General features: G+C 33.9%; 2 protein-coding genes across 2 annotated transcripts; both read left to right on the top strand.

Annotated features, from left to right (window-relative positions):
• The first annotated feature begins 505 nt into the window (after positions 1–505).
• On the top strand, positions 506–3,708 carry LOC137743756 (uncharacterized). The gene is made up of 4 exons (XM_068483699.1): positions 506–655; positions 1,924–2,544; positions 2,633–3,334; positions 3,451–3,708. Exons 2-4 carry the CDS (start codon positions 1,927–1,929, stop codon positions 3,559–3,561), a joined length of 1,431 nt encoding a protein of 476 aa, XP_068339800.1. The 5' UTR covers positions 506–655; positions 1,924–1,926; the 3' UTR covers positions 3,562–3,708.
• Positions 3,709–7,737: 4,029 nt separating this feature from the next.
• Positions 7,738–10,159, top strand: LOC137742111 (uncharacterized). Its single transcript, XM_068481865.1, has 4 exons — positions 7,738–7,873; positions 8,373–8,993; positions 9,097–9,799; positions 9,915–10,159. The coding sequence occupies exons 1-3, from the start codon at positions 7,865–7,867 to the stop codon at positions 9,535–9,537; spliced, it is 1,071 nt and encodes a 356-aa protein (XP_068337966.1). The 5' UTR covers positions 7,738–7,864; the 3' UTR covers positions 9,538–9,799; positions 9,915–10,159.
• The last annotated feature ends 11,465 nt before the right edge of the window (positions 10,160–21,624 follow it).

Here is a 21,624-nt window from a genome sequence, read left to right as displayed (position 1 = left end):
GTGGGGAAGCAACAACATTTCTCTACTTGCACTGACCGCAACTCACGTACGTCTATTTCCTTCACACTTGAATACAGATTGTTCATGCATCCTATGTCATCCTTTCGTAGTCCAAAGGCGTAACAGTGGATGACTACAAATTAATGTGATTCGAATCCAAAATGGGCAACCAATATTTTTATCAAAAGATTCGAATTACTACTAATATGTGTTATGAAATGGGTAAAATAAGAAGATAGTAACAACAATAACAACAACTAAATCTTATCTCATTAAATAATCTTAGTTGTATAAATTTTAAAATTTCATTACGCTCCATTAAATAAAAAGTGTAGGCATAAAATATAGTGCAACAGCACAAATTCTACATTGGAACAAAAAATAAAGCTAGAAATTCGAAGTGCTTTTTTCGGTAAAGTCGCCAAAGTAAGGACGAGGGTAATGAAAACACAGACTCAAAGCCAAACAAGCGTCTCTCTCTGTTCACTCTTTCTAAAACACAGCAAAAGTGATCCTCCGATCGTGAGCTTCCTCTCTATGTAAGTGGGTTTCTTCAATTTTAACTTTTAGATTTGAGGTTCAAGATCCGTGGTTGTGTTTGGGAGATTGAGTTCGAGCTGGGCTGTAAGAAAGTGGTTCAAATTGTTGGATTTGGGTAAGAACCCTATAAACCCGAACCGTAATTGTAGCCCTCTTTCGATTTCCAAGTGTTGGGCTTGATTTCTCTGTGTTTTTTTTTATGTGAATTCTTTTAAGGTGGTGAGTTTATATTGGAAAATTTCTAACTTTTTCGCTGGAATTTAAGTGGGTAAAAGTTTATGGTGGAATTGGTTAGAAGAGATTGTAAGTGTCTCAGATATGGGTTTTTTTATCTTTTCAAACCGCACCAGATGCGAACTTGTGTTTCTTTTTTGGATTTGAGTTTATATATTTTCAGACGCGAGTTATTTTTTTTATATTTTCATGATCCCGAGTTTCATATTTTTATTTTTTTTATAATATGTAACTGATAGGGCACGATTACAAAACTTGTGGTAACATGGATTGGAAAAGTCATCTGACAAGGTTGTCAGAACAGAAGCACAAACAAAGCTTAACTCTTTGAGCACCAAATGCCATATTGTGCCCTGTGAACAATGGGCACTCCTGCAAAGGACACAATAATATTTTAGGTGCTGCAGTGAATTACAATATAGGACGCATATATTGGTGTCCTTAAGCCTCATATGGCACAATTAGCTTTTTGTTTGCAGTGCCTACATGTTTTGCAGTGACACTGAATAATGAGCCCTGTAGAAAACTTCCAAATTCCTCGTTTATGATGAAGTTTTATTTGGTATTTTAAATTCGATCGTCAGTTTTATTTGTATTTAATTTCAATTGTCATATCGGGTAAGTAATCTCCGGCAAAAGTGATAAAGTTAGAGGTAATATGAGTTTTCTTCTTTTAGTATTTATCTCATTGAATTCATATACAAGTTAGGCTTCCTTTCTTCTTAGCGTATAATGTCCTTGCAAAGTGGTAGTCTCAAATCAATCAACCCAAAATAATCTCGGGAGTTGGGAGTTCAGAGGTTAGTTATGAACTATATTGATCTGCAAGTGTGCTTCATTCGTTCTTTTTTCCTCAACACCATTTATCCGATGCGAAAAAATTTCTAAACTTGATCATGTATATCATGGTTTGCTGAAAATTTCTTTGGAGTATTGATCCGTTTTTATTTATTTTTAGTATTATTCCAGATGACTAGCATTTTCTTGTGATAGTTGGTTATTATTTGAATCTCTATTTCCTGAGCAGGGATTTAATCATAATTCACAAGTATTCATTTCTTCTTAAAAAAAAAAAAGGGAATTCTGTCATTTGCTGTTGGAATGGAATAGAGAATGATACTTATTCCAGTTCATTGTTATTTCTTGCAGTTCATGGAAGAAAAATCTGAGAAGAAAATTAGCTTGAAGGTGTTGGTGAACGATTTGACCAACAAAGTCATTTTCGCTGAGTGTGATAATGATTTCGTTGATGTTCTCTTCAGTTTCTTGACAATCCCTATGGGAACTATTGTTAGGCTTTCCCATCATTCCCAATCCTTTGGAATTGGCTGCATTGACAACTTATTTGGAAGTGTTGAGAGTCTTGATTTACAGCTTTTTCGAACTAAAGAATGTCGAGACATGTTGTTACATCCCCGCAATGGAGCTGAAGATCTATTGAGGAACCTGAAATTGAAATATGATCAATGTGAGCCCCCACGGTACTTTAAGTGTTCTAATCGATATTGCCGCAATTTTGCACAAAGGTTTAGTTATTACGAAACTGTTCATGGTTGTTGTGGGGGTCTGATGAACATGGAGACCATTTTTACAACCAAACAAGCTGAAGGTGGTGGGGTTTTTGTGGAAGGACCAGGGAGATTTATTATTAGTGATGATTTACAGGTACTGCCTCCATTTACTTGTGCAGTATCTTCTGTAGTTTCGAACCATGGACTCATGGGCTGGAAAAGCGTTGAGGAGCTGACTTTTAATGTGGGAGTTGATGAGGTAAATGATGATGTGTTGACATGCAATGCCAAGTTAAATAAAACTCCAGTTTCTGATCTTCCCTTTTTGTTTATTTTTTGTTTTCCAGGTTTTGAATTTGCTTATGCGCTCATTAGTATCAGAGACACCTCTGACTACTCTGCTGAAGGATAAAACCATACCAAACGTGATTGATGAAAATCTTGACCAAGATTTATGTATTGAATATCGAGAGGTGGGAGGAAAAAGGAATGAGGAAGAAGAAAAGATTTCTATCAAACTTATAGTTAGCAAATCTAAGAAGAAGGTTTATTATGCCGAAGTGGGGGAGGATTTTGTTAACTTACTCTTCAGTTTCTTGACTCTTCCACTAGGGTTTGTTGTAAAACAAATGCAACATAACTCTTTGAAAGGTTGCATTGACCAGCTGTACAGAAGTGTCGAAGATCTTGATGAGCAGTACTTGAAGTCAAATTTACACAAGAAAAAGTTGGTGAGTCCTAAGCTTCTCCCTGGATTTGGCTACAAGAATCATCTTCTGGGAATTGAGGAAGCATCGTATAAATGGACTGACTCCGTAGAACGCAAATCCCATTGTAAAGAAGATTGTATTGACTTCGTGGACCCCAAATCCCATCATAAAAAAGATGATAAAGGTTGTGGATTCTTGAAAGGACCTGCGATGTTCATGGTAACTGACAGTCTCAATGTAAGTCCAATATCTGCAATTGTCGGCATGTCAATTCTATGCGAACTGAACGTACCTGTGACTGATGTTGAGGTACAAGCGGCTCATGTGGGGAAAGAGGAGGTGAGTCATACCATAAACTCTTCGAATCAAAACTTTGGTCATTTGAAAGTGATTCTTTATGTGAGTTTATACATCTTGTTTCAAGGCTGATGCTTTGGACATGTTTCTCATTGCAGGCTATCCGTCTTTTGATGGCTTCTTTTGTTTGTGCCTCTGCTTTAACTAGTGTCTTCCTTACAAAGCCGAAGCGATTTGTAGATTTAGGGTGCCTAAGTTTTCTATTTTAAGAAGAGATATGCACCTTCTGGTACAAATTTATGTACCTTTTTTCTTATGCACCATCATCGTTTTGTGTTATATGACCTATATTTTGTGCTGCTTCTAGCATAACTACTTAAGGGATGCACCTTGCTATTTTCAGATATTATTCTTGTTATTTTCTCTTCATGTCTTGCTTTCATTGTGAAGCTAGTTACTGATTTCAGACAATTAGGAAGAAATGAAATATAAAAATTGTGACCGGAGGTAAGAGATGGATAACTCAAGAAGAAAAGAGTACGTTGAATCATACGAGGAGAACCTCGTCTTACTTAAGACAAGACTGATGCAATTTCTTTTCGAGGAAAAAAAAAGGTATGGTGATTGCATTGGCTCTGTCTTGGTTTTCACTTTCTTCTTGTTCTACTGCATATGCCTTGTTATGCCGCGAAATTAGGGATGTAACAGTGCCACGCCTTGTTGACAAGGTTATACTACAACATGAGGACGCGATGTTTTAAAATCACGTTCCCAATAAAATGTCAGGCAATTAAGAGAATAAATAAAACTGTTTATGTTACGACAGTGCTGAAACGTAAATAAAATTGGTAGGCCGAAAATAAATTGAAAATTCGATTTTAATTTAACATACGAGTCAACCACAGCGTTATGACACTTTTTAGTAAAGCAAATTCACTTTGTCGCCACTCATCCTAGTCCACGTGTTTTACACTGTGAATTCTCATATTGTCCATTCTAAATTTCTCCGTGCTCCTAAAAATGTTCTGAAAAATGCCATAAACTCATAATGACGTCCACCATCTTCTAATGAACACCTTTTTTGATAAAAAATATGAATATATTTTTCGAAAAATTTCTACTACACGAATCTCGAAATTCAAACTCATGTAACAGTGATAAATAAAATGATGAGCATACATCATAATTTATGGTGGTGAACAAAAATGCACTCGTTTTTATTAAAGCAAATTCACTTTGTCGCCACTCATCCTAGTCCACGTGTTTTACACCGTCAATTCCCATATTTTATGTTATAAATCCATCTGTTCTCCCAAAAATGTTTCGAAAAAAGCTACAGACTCATAATGACATCCACCATCTTCTTTAGAACACCTTTTTGGATAAAACAATGAATATATTTTCCGAAAATTTCCTTCTTCCTTGATAATAAATTCTTCTTCGGATCTCACATCCAAGGCTTCTCTCGCATCCAAGGCTCCAACTGAGTGTGACAAAGTTTTATATGAAAATGGTTTGAACTAACAAACTAGTGTTACTAATTCAGGAGTGGAAGAAATCAATAAATAGCTTTATAATCACTATTCTAAAGATCGGCCTAGGCAGTGCCTAGGTGTTGGGCGGTGGATCCCTACCCCGAGTTTGGGCAAGGTGGTTGGAAAAATCAGCTGAAAGTAGACCTGACATTCATATCGTGTTTCTCGTGTTCATGTCATTTTCATGTCATTCCCAATAGCTTAACAGGTTGTGTCGTGTAATACCCGTTAAAGTAAACGAGTAATATGACCCAACCCGAAATCAGTATATACATACTAAATTTCGAAGTTGACCCCTTCATTGTAATGCTTTTCATTACAAGTGATTACATTTTTCACACTTCTACAATAATTATTATTAATTTTGCACTCAAATAAAAAACATTGTTCATGAGATTTGGAGGGTTTTAAAAATCTAAACGATCATGTAACCCTCATCTCAGCGTTAAGGATGCAATTATAAACGTTTATTATGCTTTCACATCTTTCAGACTTATACATTAATGATTATGAATTTTGTTTATTTTGAACACCCTTAAAAATACTATTCATGAGAGTCTGTATGGTTTTAAAAATTCAAACGATCATATACCCATCCTCAAAGCGTAGAGGATACAACTACGAGCGTTTGCATATTTTTTCATATTTTTCGCACATGTAAATTAATTATTATAATTTTTTTAATGTGTTTGGTATTTTTAAATTACTTGATATTTTTATTTTTAATGTGTTTTATGATTTTTAATTTCAATATTTTCCTATAATACACTATAAAAATAAATAAAACTTAAATTTTAAAATTTATAGAATAATAATTAATAAAAAATATATACATATTCATTATATTTATTGTATTTTATAGTAATTTTTTTTTAGTAGTTTAAAAAATTAAAATCATCAAAATAATTTTTTTCTTATCGTGTCGAAACAGGTTACCCACATGTCATTTCGTGTAAACCTGTTAAGGACCCGTTATTATTGTGTGACCCGATAATGACTTGATTAGTTATCGTGTTGACCCGAAACCTGTTATTTTCATATCGTGTTAACGGGTCGTGTAAGAAATTGTCAGGTTTAGCTAGAAGCTAGGCGACTCCTAGGCGGTTTTTTTTGTATTTTTTTTTTTATTAATTGTGTGCTTTTTTCTTTTTTGGTTTCATGGTGGTATGCTTATGGAAATGGTGTACCTAATTTGCAAATGATGGATTGACTACAAGTTCATCCAATATTTATGGAAATGGTGTACCTAATTTTCTTTTTATCATTCTTTTATTATTCATACAAGTATTGTTTTTTTAGGTGTAAATAGGCACTTATTTACAAGATATATAATAAATATACATAAATCCACCTATACCGCCTAGGTGCCTAGGTGTTATGCCTCTACTCGCCGCCCGACTAGCGCCTAACGATTTTTAGAACCTTGTTAACAATGATAACAACACACGCACACAAAGCAATAATTAAATAAAAGAAACCCAAAATTAGGTCATAAGCATATAACACAAGAACATATAAAAGTTCAAAGGAAGATACGTAAATTTGTAAAATAAAGTGCATGATCTCTTCTTAAATTAGAAAACCAACGCATCCCAATTCTCCGTCTCTTCTTAAAGTCATACACAAGTGGGGACGGTTGCAAGGGGGTGCATATGTCATGGCCCAGCATTTTGGCTTTTGCTTTTGAAAAGCTAATGAGGTGTTAATAGCATCTCTAAAAGAAGATGTCAAAGACAAAAACTTGTACGGAAGTTTTATGGTGACACAAGTGAAGAAAGTCTAGGTTGTAAGAATTGGATGACATAGAGCACGTGTTGTGTGGTTATTGGGCTTCACACGTGAGTCAATCTTACTCTGATACTACGAACAAGTTGAGGTTCCACCATAAAACCAATTGGCAACTATGGGGAGTAGCCTAACCTGTCATTGCAAGTTTTCTCATTTGACCGATGTAAAACTCTTGTACCTTCACATTCTCACAACTACTATGTTGTGTTACTAATCAATGTGCTATAACTTGAGTGAATTGGTAAAAAAACATGATAATGTGATGATAACAACGAAAATTACTCGGCATCATTGTATATTTTCACTAACTCTACTATGTTGTGTTATTAATCAATGTGCTATAACTTGAGTGAATTGGCAAAAAAACATGATAATGTGATGATAACAGCGAAAATTACTCGGCATCATTGTATATTTTCACTGACTCCACCCCTAATCAGTGTGGACCAAAAAGTCTCTGGCTGCTGCTGTTAAAAAAAATTGGGTAGAATAAAACAAGGACTCGGCTTCTACACAATCACTGATATATTGATCTCACACACACATAGATGAAAATGCAGAAAGTCCTCACGTTTTCATCACCGTGAGATTGATCGCATCATTGATGCTCAATTCTAAAAAGGGCAGTTTATCTCAGTGCTGAACTTACAGAAGGGTGCATCACGGTGACCTTATTAAACAACAAACTGATGAGATCGATCAATTGTTGTCCATTCCCAATTAACGGTATTAAAACAAAACTAGTATATTCAAACTTGCACACACACTCGCAAATGCAACTCAACAACTCTAGTATTCAAATTTAAATCTGAGTTACTGTTTATATATTTTCATGATCCCGAGTTTCATTTTTTATTAATATTTAACCGATAGGGCATGATTACAAAAATTGTGCTAACGTGAATTGGGAAAGTCATTTGACAAGGTTGCACAGTATTTTATAATTTTGGTACGGAAATTATGTCAAAAACATGAAATGACGGAGAGTCCATAGAAAGACTCTTTAGCATTTCTCTTGTGCTTAACTCTTTGAGCACAGAATGCCATATTGTGCCCTATGAACAATGTACACGCCTGCAAATTAAGGATCCAAATAATATTTTAGTTGCTGCAGTGTTGCTGTATTGGACACATATATTGGTGTCCTTAAGCCTCATATGGCACCATTAACTTTTCATTTGCAGTGCCCGTATTTTTTGTAGTGGCACCGAATAATGAGCTCTGTAGAAAACTTCCAAATTTCTTGTTTATGATGAAGGTAATATGAGTTTTCTTCTTTTAGTATTTATCTCATTGAATTCATATGTAAGTTAGGCTTCATTTCTTTTTAGCGTATAAGCTCTTGTCCTTGCAAAGTGGTAGTCTCAAATCATTCAATCCAAAATAATCTTGGGAGGGAGTTCAGAGGTTAGTGATGTGAACTATTTTGATCTGCAAGTGTGCTTGATTTGTTGTTTTTCCGACCGTTTATCCGACGTGATAAAGTTTCTAATCTTGATCATGTATATCATGGTTTGCTGAAAATTTCTTTGGAGTATTGATCCGTTTTTATTTATTTTTTAGTATTATTCTAGATGACTTCACTTGCATTTTCTTGTGGTATGTTATTATTTGAATCTTTATTTCCTGAGCAGGGATTTAATCATAATTCACAAGTATTCATTTCTTCTTTAAAAAAAGGGATAATTCTGTCATTTGCTGTTGGATTTGAATAGAGGAATATGATACTTATTCCAGTTCATTATTATTTCTTGCAGTCCATGGCAGAAAAATCTGAAAACAAAATTAGCTTGAAGGTCTTGGTGAACAATTTGACCAACAAAGTCATTTTCGCTGAGTGTGATAATGATATCGTTGATGTTCTCTTTAGTTTCTTGACAGTCCCTATGGGAACTATTGTTAGGCTTTCCCATCATTTGGAATCCTTTGGAATTGGTTGCATTGGCGACTTATTTGGAAGTGTTGAGAGTCTTGATTTACAGCTTTTTCAAACTAAAGAATGTCGAGACATGTTGTTACGTCCCCGCAATGGAGCTGAAGATCTTTTGAGGAACCTGAAATTGAAATATGATCAATGTGAGCCCCCACGGTACTTTAAGTGTGCTAATCGATATTGCGGCAGTTCTGCACAAAGGTTTAGTTATTACGAAACTGTTCATTGTTGTTGTGGGTGTCTGATGAACATGGAGACCATTTTTACAACGAAACAAGCTGAAGGTGGTGGGGTTTTTGTGGAAGGACCGAGGAGATTTATTTTTGGTGATGATTTACAGGTACTGCCTCCATTTACTTCTGCAGTATCTTCTGTAGTTTCGAACCATGGACTCACGGGCTGGAATAGCGTTGAGGAGCTGACTTTTAATGTGGGAGTTGATGAGGTAAATGATGATGTGTTGACATGCAATGCCAAGTTAAAATTTTCAATTCGAACTAAAACTCCGGTTTCTGATCCTTCACTTTTTGTTTATTTTTTGTTTCCAGGTTTTGAATTTGCTTATGCGCTCATTAGTATCAGAGACACCTCTGACCGAAACTCTGCTGAAGGATAAAACCATACCAAGCATGACTGACGAAAACATTGACCAAGATTTATGCATTGAATATCGAGAGGTGGGAGGAAAAAGGAAAGAGGAAGAAGAAGAGATTTCTATCAAGCTTATAGTTAGCAAATATAAGAAGAAGGTTTATTATGCAGAAGTGGGGGAGGATTTTGTTAATTTACTCTTCAGTTTCTTAACTCTTCCACTAGGGTTTGTAGTAAAACAAATGCAACATAACTCTTTGAAAGGTTGCATTGACCAGCTGTACAGAAGTGTCCAAGATCTTGATGAGCAGTACTTGAAGTCAAATTTACACAAGAGAAAGTTGGTGAGTCGAGCTTCTCCCTGGATTTGGCTACAAGAATCATCTTCTGGGAATTGAGGAAGCATCGTATAAATTGACTTACTCCGTAGAACCCGAATCCCATCGTAAAGAAGATTTTGTTGACTTCGTAGACCCCAAATCCCATCATAAACAAGATCATAAAGGTTGTGGATTCTTGAAAGGACCGACTATGTTCATGGTAACTGACTGTCTCCATGTAAGTCCGATATCTGCAATTGTCGGCATGTCAATTCTGTGCGAACTGAACGTACCTGTGACTGATGTTGAGGTACGAGTGGCTCACGTGGGGAAAGAGGAGGTGAGTCATAACATAAACTCTTCTAATCAAAACTTTGGTCATTTAAAAGTGATTCTTTATCGAGTTTATACATCTTGTTTCAAGGCTGATGCTTTAGACATGTTTCTCATTGCAGGCTATCCGTCTTTTGGTGGCTTCTTTTGTTTGTCCCTCTGCTCTAACTAGTGTCTTCCTTACGAAGCCAAAGTGATATGGAGGTTTAGGGTGCCTACGTTTTCTAATTTAAGAAGGGGATATGCACCTTCTGTTACAAATTTAAGTACCTTTTTTCTTGCACTATCATCGTTTTGTGTTATATGACCTATATTTTGTGCTGCTTCTAGCATAACTATTTAAGGGATGCACCTTGCTATTTCAGATAATATTCTTGTTTCTTTCTCTTCATGTCTTGCTTTCATTGTGAAGCTAGTTATTGATTTCAGACAATTAGGAATCCCTAACATACTAGAGTTTTTACGCCCTCAAGGGAAGAAATGAAAAAATTGTGGTCGGAGGTAGGAGATGGATAACTCAAGAAGAAAATAGTATGTTGAATCATAAGAGGAGAGCCTCGTCTTAGACGAGATTGATGCAATTTCTTTTCGAGGAAAATATCTAAGTATGGTGAGAGCATTGGCTCCGAAATCAGGCACATAACAGTGCCACACCTTATTGACGAGGCGATACTATAACATGAGGACGCGGCATTATAAAATCACGTTCCCAATACTTTAACATGAGGATGCGACGTTATAAAATCACGTTCCCAATAGACTTCAGGCAATTAAGAGAAGAAAGATAACTGATTATTTTAAAACAATGCTGAAACGTAAATAAAATTGGTAGGCCGAAAATAAATCAAAAATTCGATTTTAATTTAACATACTAGTCAACTACAGCGTTATGACAATTTTTAGTAAGGAATTGTTATTGACACTCCAAAAATCTCATTCTACACTCCAAACTTTCTATATTTTGAAAGAAATGAGGAGTATAGAATAAGATTTTTGGAGTGTCAATAATACTTCCTTTTTTAGTATCAAATTCACTTTGCCACCACTCATCCTAGTCCACGTGTCTTACGCCATCAATTCTCGTATTGTCTATTCTAAATTTCTCCGAACTCCTACAAATGTTTCAAAAGATGCTACAAACTCGTAATGGCATCCACCCTCTTCTAATGAACACCTTTTTCGATAAACAATATGAATATATTTCCTTCTATTGATCTCACACTCACACGGATGAAAATGCAAAAAGTCCTCACGTTTTCATCACCATGAGATTGATCGCATCACTGATGCTCGATTCTAAAAAGGGCAGTATTATCTCAGTGACGAACTTACAGAAGGGTGCATCACGGTGACCTTATTAAACAACAACCTGATGAGATAGATCAAAAAATGAATAATACAATCCGTACGATCATTTTATAGAAACAGAAGAAGCGTCACCATCATGCATTAAGATAACCAAGCTTTAGCTTTTGAAAAGAAGTGAGGATCACTTTGAGTGGCGGTGCATATAAAGGGCCGCCATCTTTAGCTTTTGAAAAGAAGTATTCATTACTTTACATAGCTAGGAAGAAATTTACGGTTTCATCGTACATGCAGATGCGAAGCTCTGAAATTTAACCTCCAGCTAATCAGGTGTTAATAGAATATAATCTCCAAAGGATACATAAGAGGCAACCTAATGAGTTTGATCAATTTTCTTTAAATTGGGTACATAGGCCTCTAATTAGTCTTTTATAAGAGAGATTGATGCATTTGATAGCTAAATGTGACTGCAACTGATAAGGTCTACTGAATTACGAAAAATACGATTAGAGAAGAAAATGAAGAAACCTGCATTAGAAGGTTAATGACGAACAAATGTTCATTAAGTCTGTACAATATAAGGAAAGTTCAACCTCTTCCAGAAATTAAACAAATGAGTAATATCCCTAATTAAGCTTAAACAAGATCTGACTTCTCCAAGGAAGTTGATCAATTGTTGTCCATTCCCAATTAACGGTATTAAAACGAAACTAGTATATTCGAACTTGCACATGTAAGATATTTCTGAAATCATAAGAACAACAACAAGACATTAGGATCACAAATGCAATAATAAAATCAACATGAAAAGGAAACAAACTTATCTGTAGAAGAGGAAGACATGATGCTAGGGTTCCAGGAAGGGTCTTATCCACTCAAGCAGTCGTAAGTTCCTTTGCTAGTGAATAGGGTTTAGCACGAAACAAAGATAATTACTGTGAGTGCAGGGACCTCCTAATATATTGATAATTATCCATGTAATCTAGCCTATCAACTAATTACATGGGATATTCCATATCAATTAGGGTATCATAATAGTCCTAAATGGTAACGAATTCTTTGTCAACTAATTAAGGTTTTCATGATTAATTGCACTAAATAAGGACTCCTAAACTTAATCAAATAAGGCTCCATAATTTTCTCAACTATTAACTCGGATTGACCAAGTTACTTGTATGTCAAAAAAGGGCAAGTGCATGTCCTTTGACACTCACAACTTACATGCTCCCACTTGAGTGTCCAAGAACATGATACGATTCTTACTTGGTTAGGTGGTAGGTGATCACTGAGTCCCACAAAATTTGCAACTATACCTTTAACAACTTGTCACTAGTAGTTTAAATGTTGGATTATAGAAAATAACATGTAATTGCTTCTACATGTTTACTCTATTACCACTAATATCAAATTACGAGTACAATGTTGCCTGACATCATTTGTTAAATTCAAGTTGATAAGCAAAAGATCAACTCCTGAACTGAGCCTCATGCAAGCATGGCTCATATTTTTCTGTCAATTTATAACGTGATAAGAGGACAAGTAAATACGACATACTATTTACAAAATTAGGACCTCTTATCAAACTTATGAACAAAACTTAAACAAAAACTCTTAAAATATCTGCCACTAACACTTCAAATTTTTTAACACAAAAGGTAATCTCTTACTCCCACTGCTTAACAGAAATAAAATTATATAGATAAATTATTACTCCCATTGACTAAGAGAGTAAAAAAAAACTTTATAAATGTCTAAAAAAATAAAAATAAAAAATGAAACAAATACCTTTCAAATACTCCCATTAGCAAAACATAAATCATGGGATTTAGAACATAAAATTTGTGAGCTCAACATCCTTATTCTAGATATCTATAGGGAAGTGACTCTTGTGACTGAAAAACTATACAAAATAATTTGGTCAGTTTTGTTCATCTAACATTTCACAGAAATAGAAAACTTTAACGGACCGTTTTCTGATTACAACAAAAACATATAATTCCAAAATCATCTTTGGACAGAATCTGATTATATTAGGTTTTCACAGCTAAAACATAAAATACAAGGGCAAACGTATATAATTTCAACACTTTTGAGCAGATGAAGTATATACAATCTTGTCAATTCCATGTTTAACCGTTCATGGATTTATAGTTGGACTGAATGAGAAAACACTTTTGAGCAGATTAATTATCCATCAATAACATATAAATCACAAGTCCAATTTCTTGAACAACAAACAAGAATTAATAAGCAAAACACTTTTGAGCAGAATATACACATTAACCCTTCTTCAATTTCCTGCAAGATTAGTTGCATCTATAACAAATAAAATATAAACAATTATGATAATGTACGTTTTATCTACCAAAACCATGACCATTAAAAGCATGCAAAATTGATGAGTGTGAAGCCCATAATACATTATTTCTCCCACTTGGGCAAACACTCAAAATTGCAAGTTTAAACACTAGAGAAAGCGGTTTTCATATAACAAAATATAGGCTAGTTGAATTGATAAAGATCAAATACATAATTTTTTTTTTTTTTAAAGTAGGTTAGAATTAAAAGTTCAATAAAAACTTATGCTGCAAATTTTATTTTATTTTAGTGTATGAGAGAAGACCTACATATGTGTTAAAGATTAGGTCATAAATTAAAATGAAACCTCATAAGAGAATCCAAACTCAAAATTTATGTTTTAATTCTAAAACAAAGTCGATTAAAGTAAACACATAGATATCTCAACAACATCATTTTTTCAGCAATAATTTTAATCCAATTTAGAATTCACAGAAAATTAGGCAAAAGATTGGCAAATTTACCTACTCATTCTCGATTTTGCAAGATTCATCATGGAAGTAGTCGAGTTGTGGAGAATCGAACCAACTCCAAATTGCATGATTGTTACACCTTTGGGCAGAAACTAATCATGCAAAGAAAATACCTGCATAGCTAGCCAAAACATAAAATACACAAAATACATATAGCTTAAACAGCTTTGGCCAGATGAAAATATGTTAGAAGTACTTTATGTTGCTATAATACTAATTTATAATTGGTGAGTGATTTCCTGAAATTCCCATTGGGACAAAAGTATTCACCATATAAATTAGAATTCTGATTTTTCAAAATAATCCTTTAGAACAGTATTAAATAACCGATTCTCAAAAGATTAAATCAGACACAAGAGAATGTCATTATTAACATTGAACAATAAAGTTCTCAAAAGAGGAAACATGATTATTCAGTTATTTGATAGAGACCAAAATGATCAATTAGTAAACTGATATCACTTTCCTTTTTTTTTTTTTTTTTTTTCTCAAAAGACAATGATCATCATAATCATAATTGATGACCAAACAAAATATTGGTTTGAGCAAAATAAATCAATACATCTTTAAATCAAAATTTAATCAATGTTGTCTATAAAAGTCATTAGTATTGAGAATTTGCATAAAATAAGGACATAGTGGAACCATAAACTCGTATAATAATCGGTACCAATAGATGTGCACAAATCAGTGAAACAATATCACATAACAAAACTAGTTTTGAAGTACCAAAATTCAGCAATACTACTTTAGTTCGCAAATTCACTAAAAACTCAATTTTCTTTAGATTGTCATGAAAATTTTTAGGTATGCACTAGCATATATGGCTACTATTTCGCAAAATTTCATGATTTTTAAAATTATTAAGCGAGCCAAACATGAATTCAAAAAGAGAGGTGCTTTAGAAACTGCAGAAAATGACGGACCTGAGATTACATACTCACCAAATATTCATTGTTCATCCGATATGTATGAAAATTTTCAGACATAAAGTAAACATATAAATCTGTTAATTCCCAAAGTTTCATAATTTTTGAGAATTTACAAGTGTACTAAAAGAAAATTAGAAATGGGATGTGCTGCAGAAACGGCAAAAATTCTGCAGTACATACTGGAGACTAAATAATTCACCAAAAATTCAATTTTTCTCCAATATGCATGAAGATTTTCAGAAATGAAGTAGACATGTAAATCTATTGTCACCCAAAATTCCATGATTTTTTCGATTTTAAAAGCGGGCTAAAGATAAAATTGAAATGGAATGTGCTGCAGAAACTGCATAAATTCTACAGTACAGTCTCGAGATTAAAAATTCACTAATAATTCATTTTCAAACCAATGCTCACGAAAATTTCCAGATTTGAAATAAATATCTCAATGTATATCATACTAAAATTTCTTGAATTTATCAATTACATAAATATATCAAAATAATATTACAAACACACTATTCTGTAGAAGTCTGCAGGCTTCCAGCAACATGATATCACACTTAAAAATTTACTATAAATCCATTTCTTGTCCAAAAAAAAAAAAAAAAGGAAATATTGCCAGCGTCTACAATCCATTCGATATTACAACATGACAAAATTTCATAATATTTGGAGTTATGAAAGTCTATTAAGCCCAGGTTATTGTCATGAATGGTTTTCCTTACAAAAATTACATCATTTATATATAATACTAAAAGTAATATTCATTGCAATAATAGAAGCGACTATCATTTCATAGAGAAATAACCAAGAACCAAAACTTACTTATTCATTTGCATATGCACTATAAGGATAAGAGTCGAAAAAAATGCAAAATTGTATTAATCCCAAATGAAAACACTATATAAGCTCAAAAACAACAAGATAGTTTTCCACTTCTCAATTATAATATCACAAAATCAATTCAGTTGAAACAAAAAGTTTAATTTCAATTCAACCAAATTGCAATAATTTATGAAAAGCAGTTTCATACCTTCGCAGGAATACCCCGAAATTTCAAGCTTCAATTGGAGCATTACAATGATTGAAGGAGGTTGGTTTAAGCTGGGCATTGATGAACAGCAACCCTCACGCGAGGGAGAAACCCTTTACTGTTCGCATGTTTTAACCTCTTCTTTTTTCTTTTTTCTTTTTTTTTTTTTAATAATCAAATAAAAACCGGTAATATTTATCAACTAAATTAATAATCAGAAAATTATATAATAAATCAAAATATTACCAAGGTGAGATTAGGTCATCGTTCACCGAAAACAATAGTGACCTTGATATATATATATATATATATATATATATATATATATATTAATTATTAATTCATAATTATCAAATAGGAGTCTATAAAGTCGCATACAACAAACCTTGTTAGAGTTGTATACCTAATTTCAGTTTATCTTGATGCCCAGGTAAACGTGATAAAAAAAATTGCAAGAAAAATTTTGCAGAAAACATAAGCATGGTTTTCATTGCCCAGATTCAACAATCCCTTTTTCTAGTTCTTTATTTTGGCATTAGATAGATAATTCATTTAAAGACACTTGATTCATATAACCGGAAAAATCACAACATAGATGACACGATCTTCTCAACAATACAAGGTTACATATCCATACAAGAAGAAAAAGCGCGAAAGCAAGAAAAACCCCAGAATCATATCACAAGAGCGTGATTAATCGAACCAAAACAAACCCTAATTAAATGAGAGCCAAAAAGAAAAATAAATAATTAAATTTCATGAAAACTACTTAAAGGCAGCAGTATGCATAGTCACCACCTAGACCAGTCCATATATTATAGTCATTAGAAATCATACCAAATAGAATTATATATATCACGGCTCTCGAATCACATTGGTTGAAAAGAATTTTGAAATTAACCAATCGCAAAGAACCCTTTATCCGAACCCTAAGCTTGTTGTGTGGCTCTGATACCACAGGTAAGATATTTTTGAAATCATAAGAACAACAAAAAGACATTAGGATCATGAATGCAATAATAAAATCGACATGAAAAGGAAATAAACTTATCTGTAGAAGAGGAACATGATGCTAGGGTTTCAGGAAGGGTCTTCTCCACTCAAGCAGTCGTAAGTTACTTTGCTAGTGAATAGGGTTTAGCACGAAACAAGGATAATTACTGTGAGTGCAGGGATCTCCTAATATACTGATAATTATGTAAGATTTTACCATGTGTGTGAGTTTGCCACATCATTTTATCTGTATTATATTAAATAAGAAATAGAATTATACATGTATTAGGAGATAAATAATATAATTATGTATATCAAAATTGATTGGGAATAGAACTCTGAGGGAGTGGTTTACGCCACTCACATAATGGGATGACAGTTTTCCTTAATAGGAGGAAACTGTCAACAGTTGGATATATATGGATTTGGTCTCTCCTCTCACTCTTATGTTCATTAAGAAGTTTTCCCTATTGAAACTGAACACCAATTGCCAGAGAGGAGAAGGCTAATTCAAGAACCATTTACTATGAATTCATCAAGTAAGTTTTACATATTGTTTCTATAGAGTCAATGATGTATTTGATTGTGATGTTAATTGTAGTTCCTTGTATTTAATTGGTTTAGATTCTTTATTTGAAAAACACCAACATGTGGTATCAGAGCCACCAGTTAAATCATGAACTCAATTATTTTGACTTAAAGAATATAAAGCTGAAACGGTGCCGTTTGTCTTTTGGGTATAAAACTTCACTTTTCTTCCGCTGTTCTGGGTATAACGATGAACTTCTTCTCTTCAATTCTTATATGGTGGCTGTTCAATTTTTCTTTTCTGATCTTGATATTTGAGATTGATCTCAATTTTATCAACTCTACTTTTCGTCTTATATTAAAGGTATGGACCTTAATTTAGTTTTCTGCCATTTCGATCATTATTTCATCAAAATTCTATAATCTTGTCTAATTAAATCAGATAAAGTTTACATTTTGTTTAAAATTATTACTGTAATCGTTTATTTTGAGTTCATTTTCGATTATGGTTATAGTTGTGAACCTTGTCTGAATCATATTAGAATTAATTGGAAATCAAATTTAGTTGAATTGATTTGTCTGATGGCCTTCTGTAAATTTTTTGTTTTTTTTTTTTTTGTCAATATCTTGGATCGACAAAATATGAATTCTGGGTTGGTTTTATTAAGATGTTCAATTTGCTACCAAAGTGGTTTATTTGAAATTTTGCTCTTAAGAAATCAAGTTTCGTTTAACCAGATTATGGTTTATGAACTGTAACAAGTAAAATTAGCCTCTAAAGGGGTTGTTTTTGCTGGGATTAGTCATAAGCTAATGTATAGTGAGCAATGGAAAACTTGGATTATGTATTGTTCTTCTTGCCTAAAGGTGTGGATTGACATAATTTCTGGTGCTTTATTCTTGGCTATGCAAATGTTTGAATGTTCATCTTAATATATAGAATGGTTTCTTGCCCAAAGGTGTAACCAGTTTCTATAGTTGAATATGGAGAAAGCTTGTTCAACTTTCTTGTCATAGATATTATGAAATTCAAACACTTATGAAATTCTGAACAACTTTCAGGTCTCAATATTCTGAATCTCATCAATATTGAGAAATTAAATGGGAACAACTTCAAAACATGGAAGCAGCAAATTGACATGAATCTGGGATTTTTGGAGTTTGCGATTGCTTTCAAGCAGCCTAAGCCACATGCCTTGACTACCGAGAGTACAAAAAAACAGAAAGATGCATTTGAAAAATGGGAAAGAGCAAATGAAATGTCCCTGCTTATTATGCAGAATGCTATGGAGGAACATATTAGAGGAGGCATACCTTCATGTGATTTGGCTAAGGATTATTTGACAACTATTGAGGAAAAATACAAGAGGTCAGATAAAGTGGAGGCAAGGTCTTATTTATCCTCTCTCACTTCTGCCAAGTTTGATGGGATTGGGAGCATCAGAGAACACCTACTCAAGCTTGTCAATATTGCCAACAAGCTGAACAACTTGGATGTGCCGATTTCTGAGCAATTTCTAGTGCACATGGCACTTGGTTCTCTATCAGCTGAATATGAACAGGTCAAAATCAACTACAACACATAAAAGGAATCCTGGAGTGTTAATGAACTGATTGCAATCTGTTGTCAAGAGGAAGAAATGCTCAAGAAAGGCAAGGAAGAAGCTGTCAACCTTTTGAATATGGGAAAAGGGAAGAAGGCTGCTGCATTCAACAAATTTGGAAATGCTGGGAACTTTCCAATCAAATCTGTAAAATTCAAAGCAGGTTCTTCTTCTGGAACTAAAAAGGGTGCTCAAAACTTTGGTGTCTTTGCTAAAAATGTTCCTTCCTCTAATCTGAAAGTGAGTAAAGATTGTGTAAAAAAATGTCATTTTTGTCAGTCAACTGAACATCTTAGAAGAGATTGTGCTGGTTATAAGGCTTGGTTGATTAAGAAAGGTATCAAAATTGTTGATGTTTTTGTTACTGTTGAATCAAATTTAGTTTTTGTACCTCAAAATTCATGGTGGTTTGATACTGGTTGCACTGTCCATATCACTAATTCATTGCAGGGATTCAAAAGCCAGAGGGAACCAAGTAGAGAGGCCTACAGAGTGTTTGTTGGAAATGGGACAAGTAGATGTCGAGTCTATTGGAAGTATCAAATTAGAGTTGTCTTCTGGTTTTATTTTAACTTTGAACAATGTCTTATATGTACCTTTTATGAGAAGGAATTTATTTTCAGTTTCTAAGTTTGTAATGGATGGTTTTTCTTTTATCGGAGATAATGAAAGCATCAGACTTTTTCATAAGAACCAATTTGATAATTTACTTGGTTATGCTTTTCCAAATGGGGATTTATGGCAGCTTCAATGTACTTATGTTCAAGAATGTTTCAATATTGAAAATTATGCTCCTAAGAGAGTGCTCTATAATGATAAGTCATCTATGCTTTGGCATAGGAGATTGGGGCATATCTCCAAGGATAGAATGAAACGTTTGATGAAATCTAGTATGCTGCCAGAATTGGATTTTACTGATTTAGAGTCATGCATTGATTGTTTTAAAGGCAAAACCACAAGTACTAAGAAGCTAGGTTCAACTAGAAGCAGTAACTTATTAGAAATAATACACACAGATGTTTGTGGCCCATTTCCAGCAAAGACTATCTGTGGTAATCTCTATTTTGTTCTATTTATTGATGATTTTTCACGGTTCACTTATCTTTATTTAATTTCTGAAAAGTCTCAAGTTTTCAATTGTTTTAAAGTCTTTAAACTGGAAGTTGAAAAACAATTAGAAAAGTCTATTAAAGTTGTTAGGTCAGATAGAGGAGGGGAATTTTTTGGCAGGTACACAGAAAGTTGGCAACAAAATGGACCTTTTGCCTTGTTTCTCCAACAACAGGGGATACTGGCACAATATACAACTCCGGGAACCCCACATCAAAATGGAGTAGCTGAGAGAAGAAATAGAACGTTGAAAGACATGGTAAGAAGCATGCTATCTCATTCTCAATTGCCAGAATTCTTATGGGGAGAAGCTATAAAGAATGCCAACTATATTCTTAATCGTGTGCCTAGCAAATCTGTTCACTCTACTCCATTTGAAATCTGGACAAGCAGGAAACCAAGCTTAACTCATTTTCACACTTGGGGTTGTAGAGCAGAAGCACGACTTTATAATCCTAATGAAAGGAAGCTTGATCCAAGAACGACCAATTGTTATTTTGTGGGTTATTTAGAGAAGTCAAAGGGATTTAAATTCTATTGTCCTCATTCTCATACTCAAATTTCTGAGACAAATAATGCAAAGTTCATTGAGGATTTCAATACACTCCACTGTCAATCCAAGAATTCATATGTTTTTTGAGGAAATTGATGAAACACAAGGGCCATCTTCCAGCAATACCATATCTCTGCCTATTTCCATGCAAAGTGTAGCTTTTGAGAATCAGGTTACATCCATTCAACAACCTGAAATCAATGTAGTTCCACCTCAGAGTGCTGATATGCAACCATTACAGCCACAAGAAGAAAACATAGTAACTGCACCAGTTCTGAGAAAGTCTCAAAGACCAAGAAAGTCAGCAATTTCTGATGACTATTTGGTTTACTTACAGGAAGTCAAATATGATTTGGGAGATGATGATGATCCTACTTCTTTTCAACAAGCTATGCAAAGTGATAAAGCTGCCATTTGGCTTACAGCCATGGAAGATGAATTGGCATTTATGCAGAAAAACAAAGTGTGGTCCTTAGAAACTCCTAATCCTACAATTAAGCCTATAGGATGTAAATGGGTTTTTAAGACCAAACGTGACTCACAAGGAAGAATTGAGAGGCACAAGGCCAGACTTGTAGCCAATGGGTTTACTCAGAAAGAGGGTTTGGATTATAATGAGACTTTTTCACCAGTTTCTACAAAAGATTCTTTAAGAATAATTACGGCTCTTACAGCTCATTTTGATCTTCACTTGCATCAAATGGACGTGAAAACTGCTTTTCTCAATGGCAACTTGGATGAAGATATTTATATGGTTCAACCACTTGGATTTGTTGAAAGGGGGAAAGAAAATTTGGTACGTAAACTGAACAAATCTATTTACGATCTCAAGCAGGCTTCGAGACAGTGGTATCTCAAATTTGATAACGTGGTATCTTCTTCTGGTTTTGTTGAAAATAAAATTGATAATTGTATCTACATGAAGATGGTGAAATCCAATTTC

Source organism: Pyrus communis, chromosome 8 (assembly GCF_963583255.1).
Source record: "Pyrus communis chromosome 8, drPyrComm1.1, whole genome shotgun sequence".
Classification (NCBI taxonomy): Eukaryota; Viridiplantae; Streptophyta; class Magnoliopsida; order Rosales; family Rosaceae; genus Pyrus; species Pyrus communis.
The sequence above is the reverse complement of the archived record's forward strand: the minus strand, read 5'-3'. Positions and strand labels throughout refer to the sequence as shown.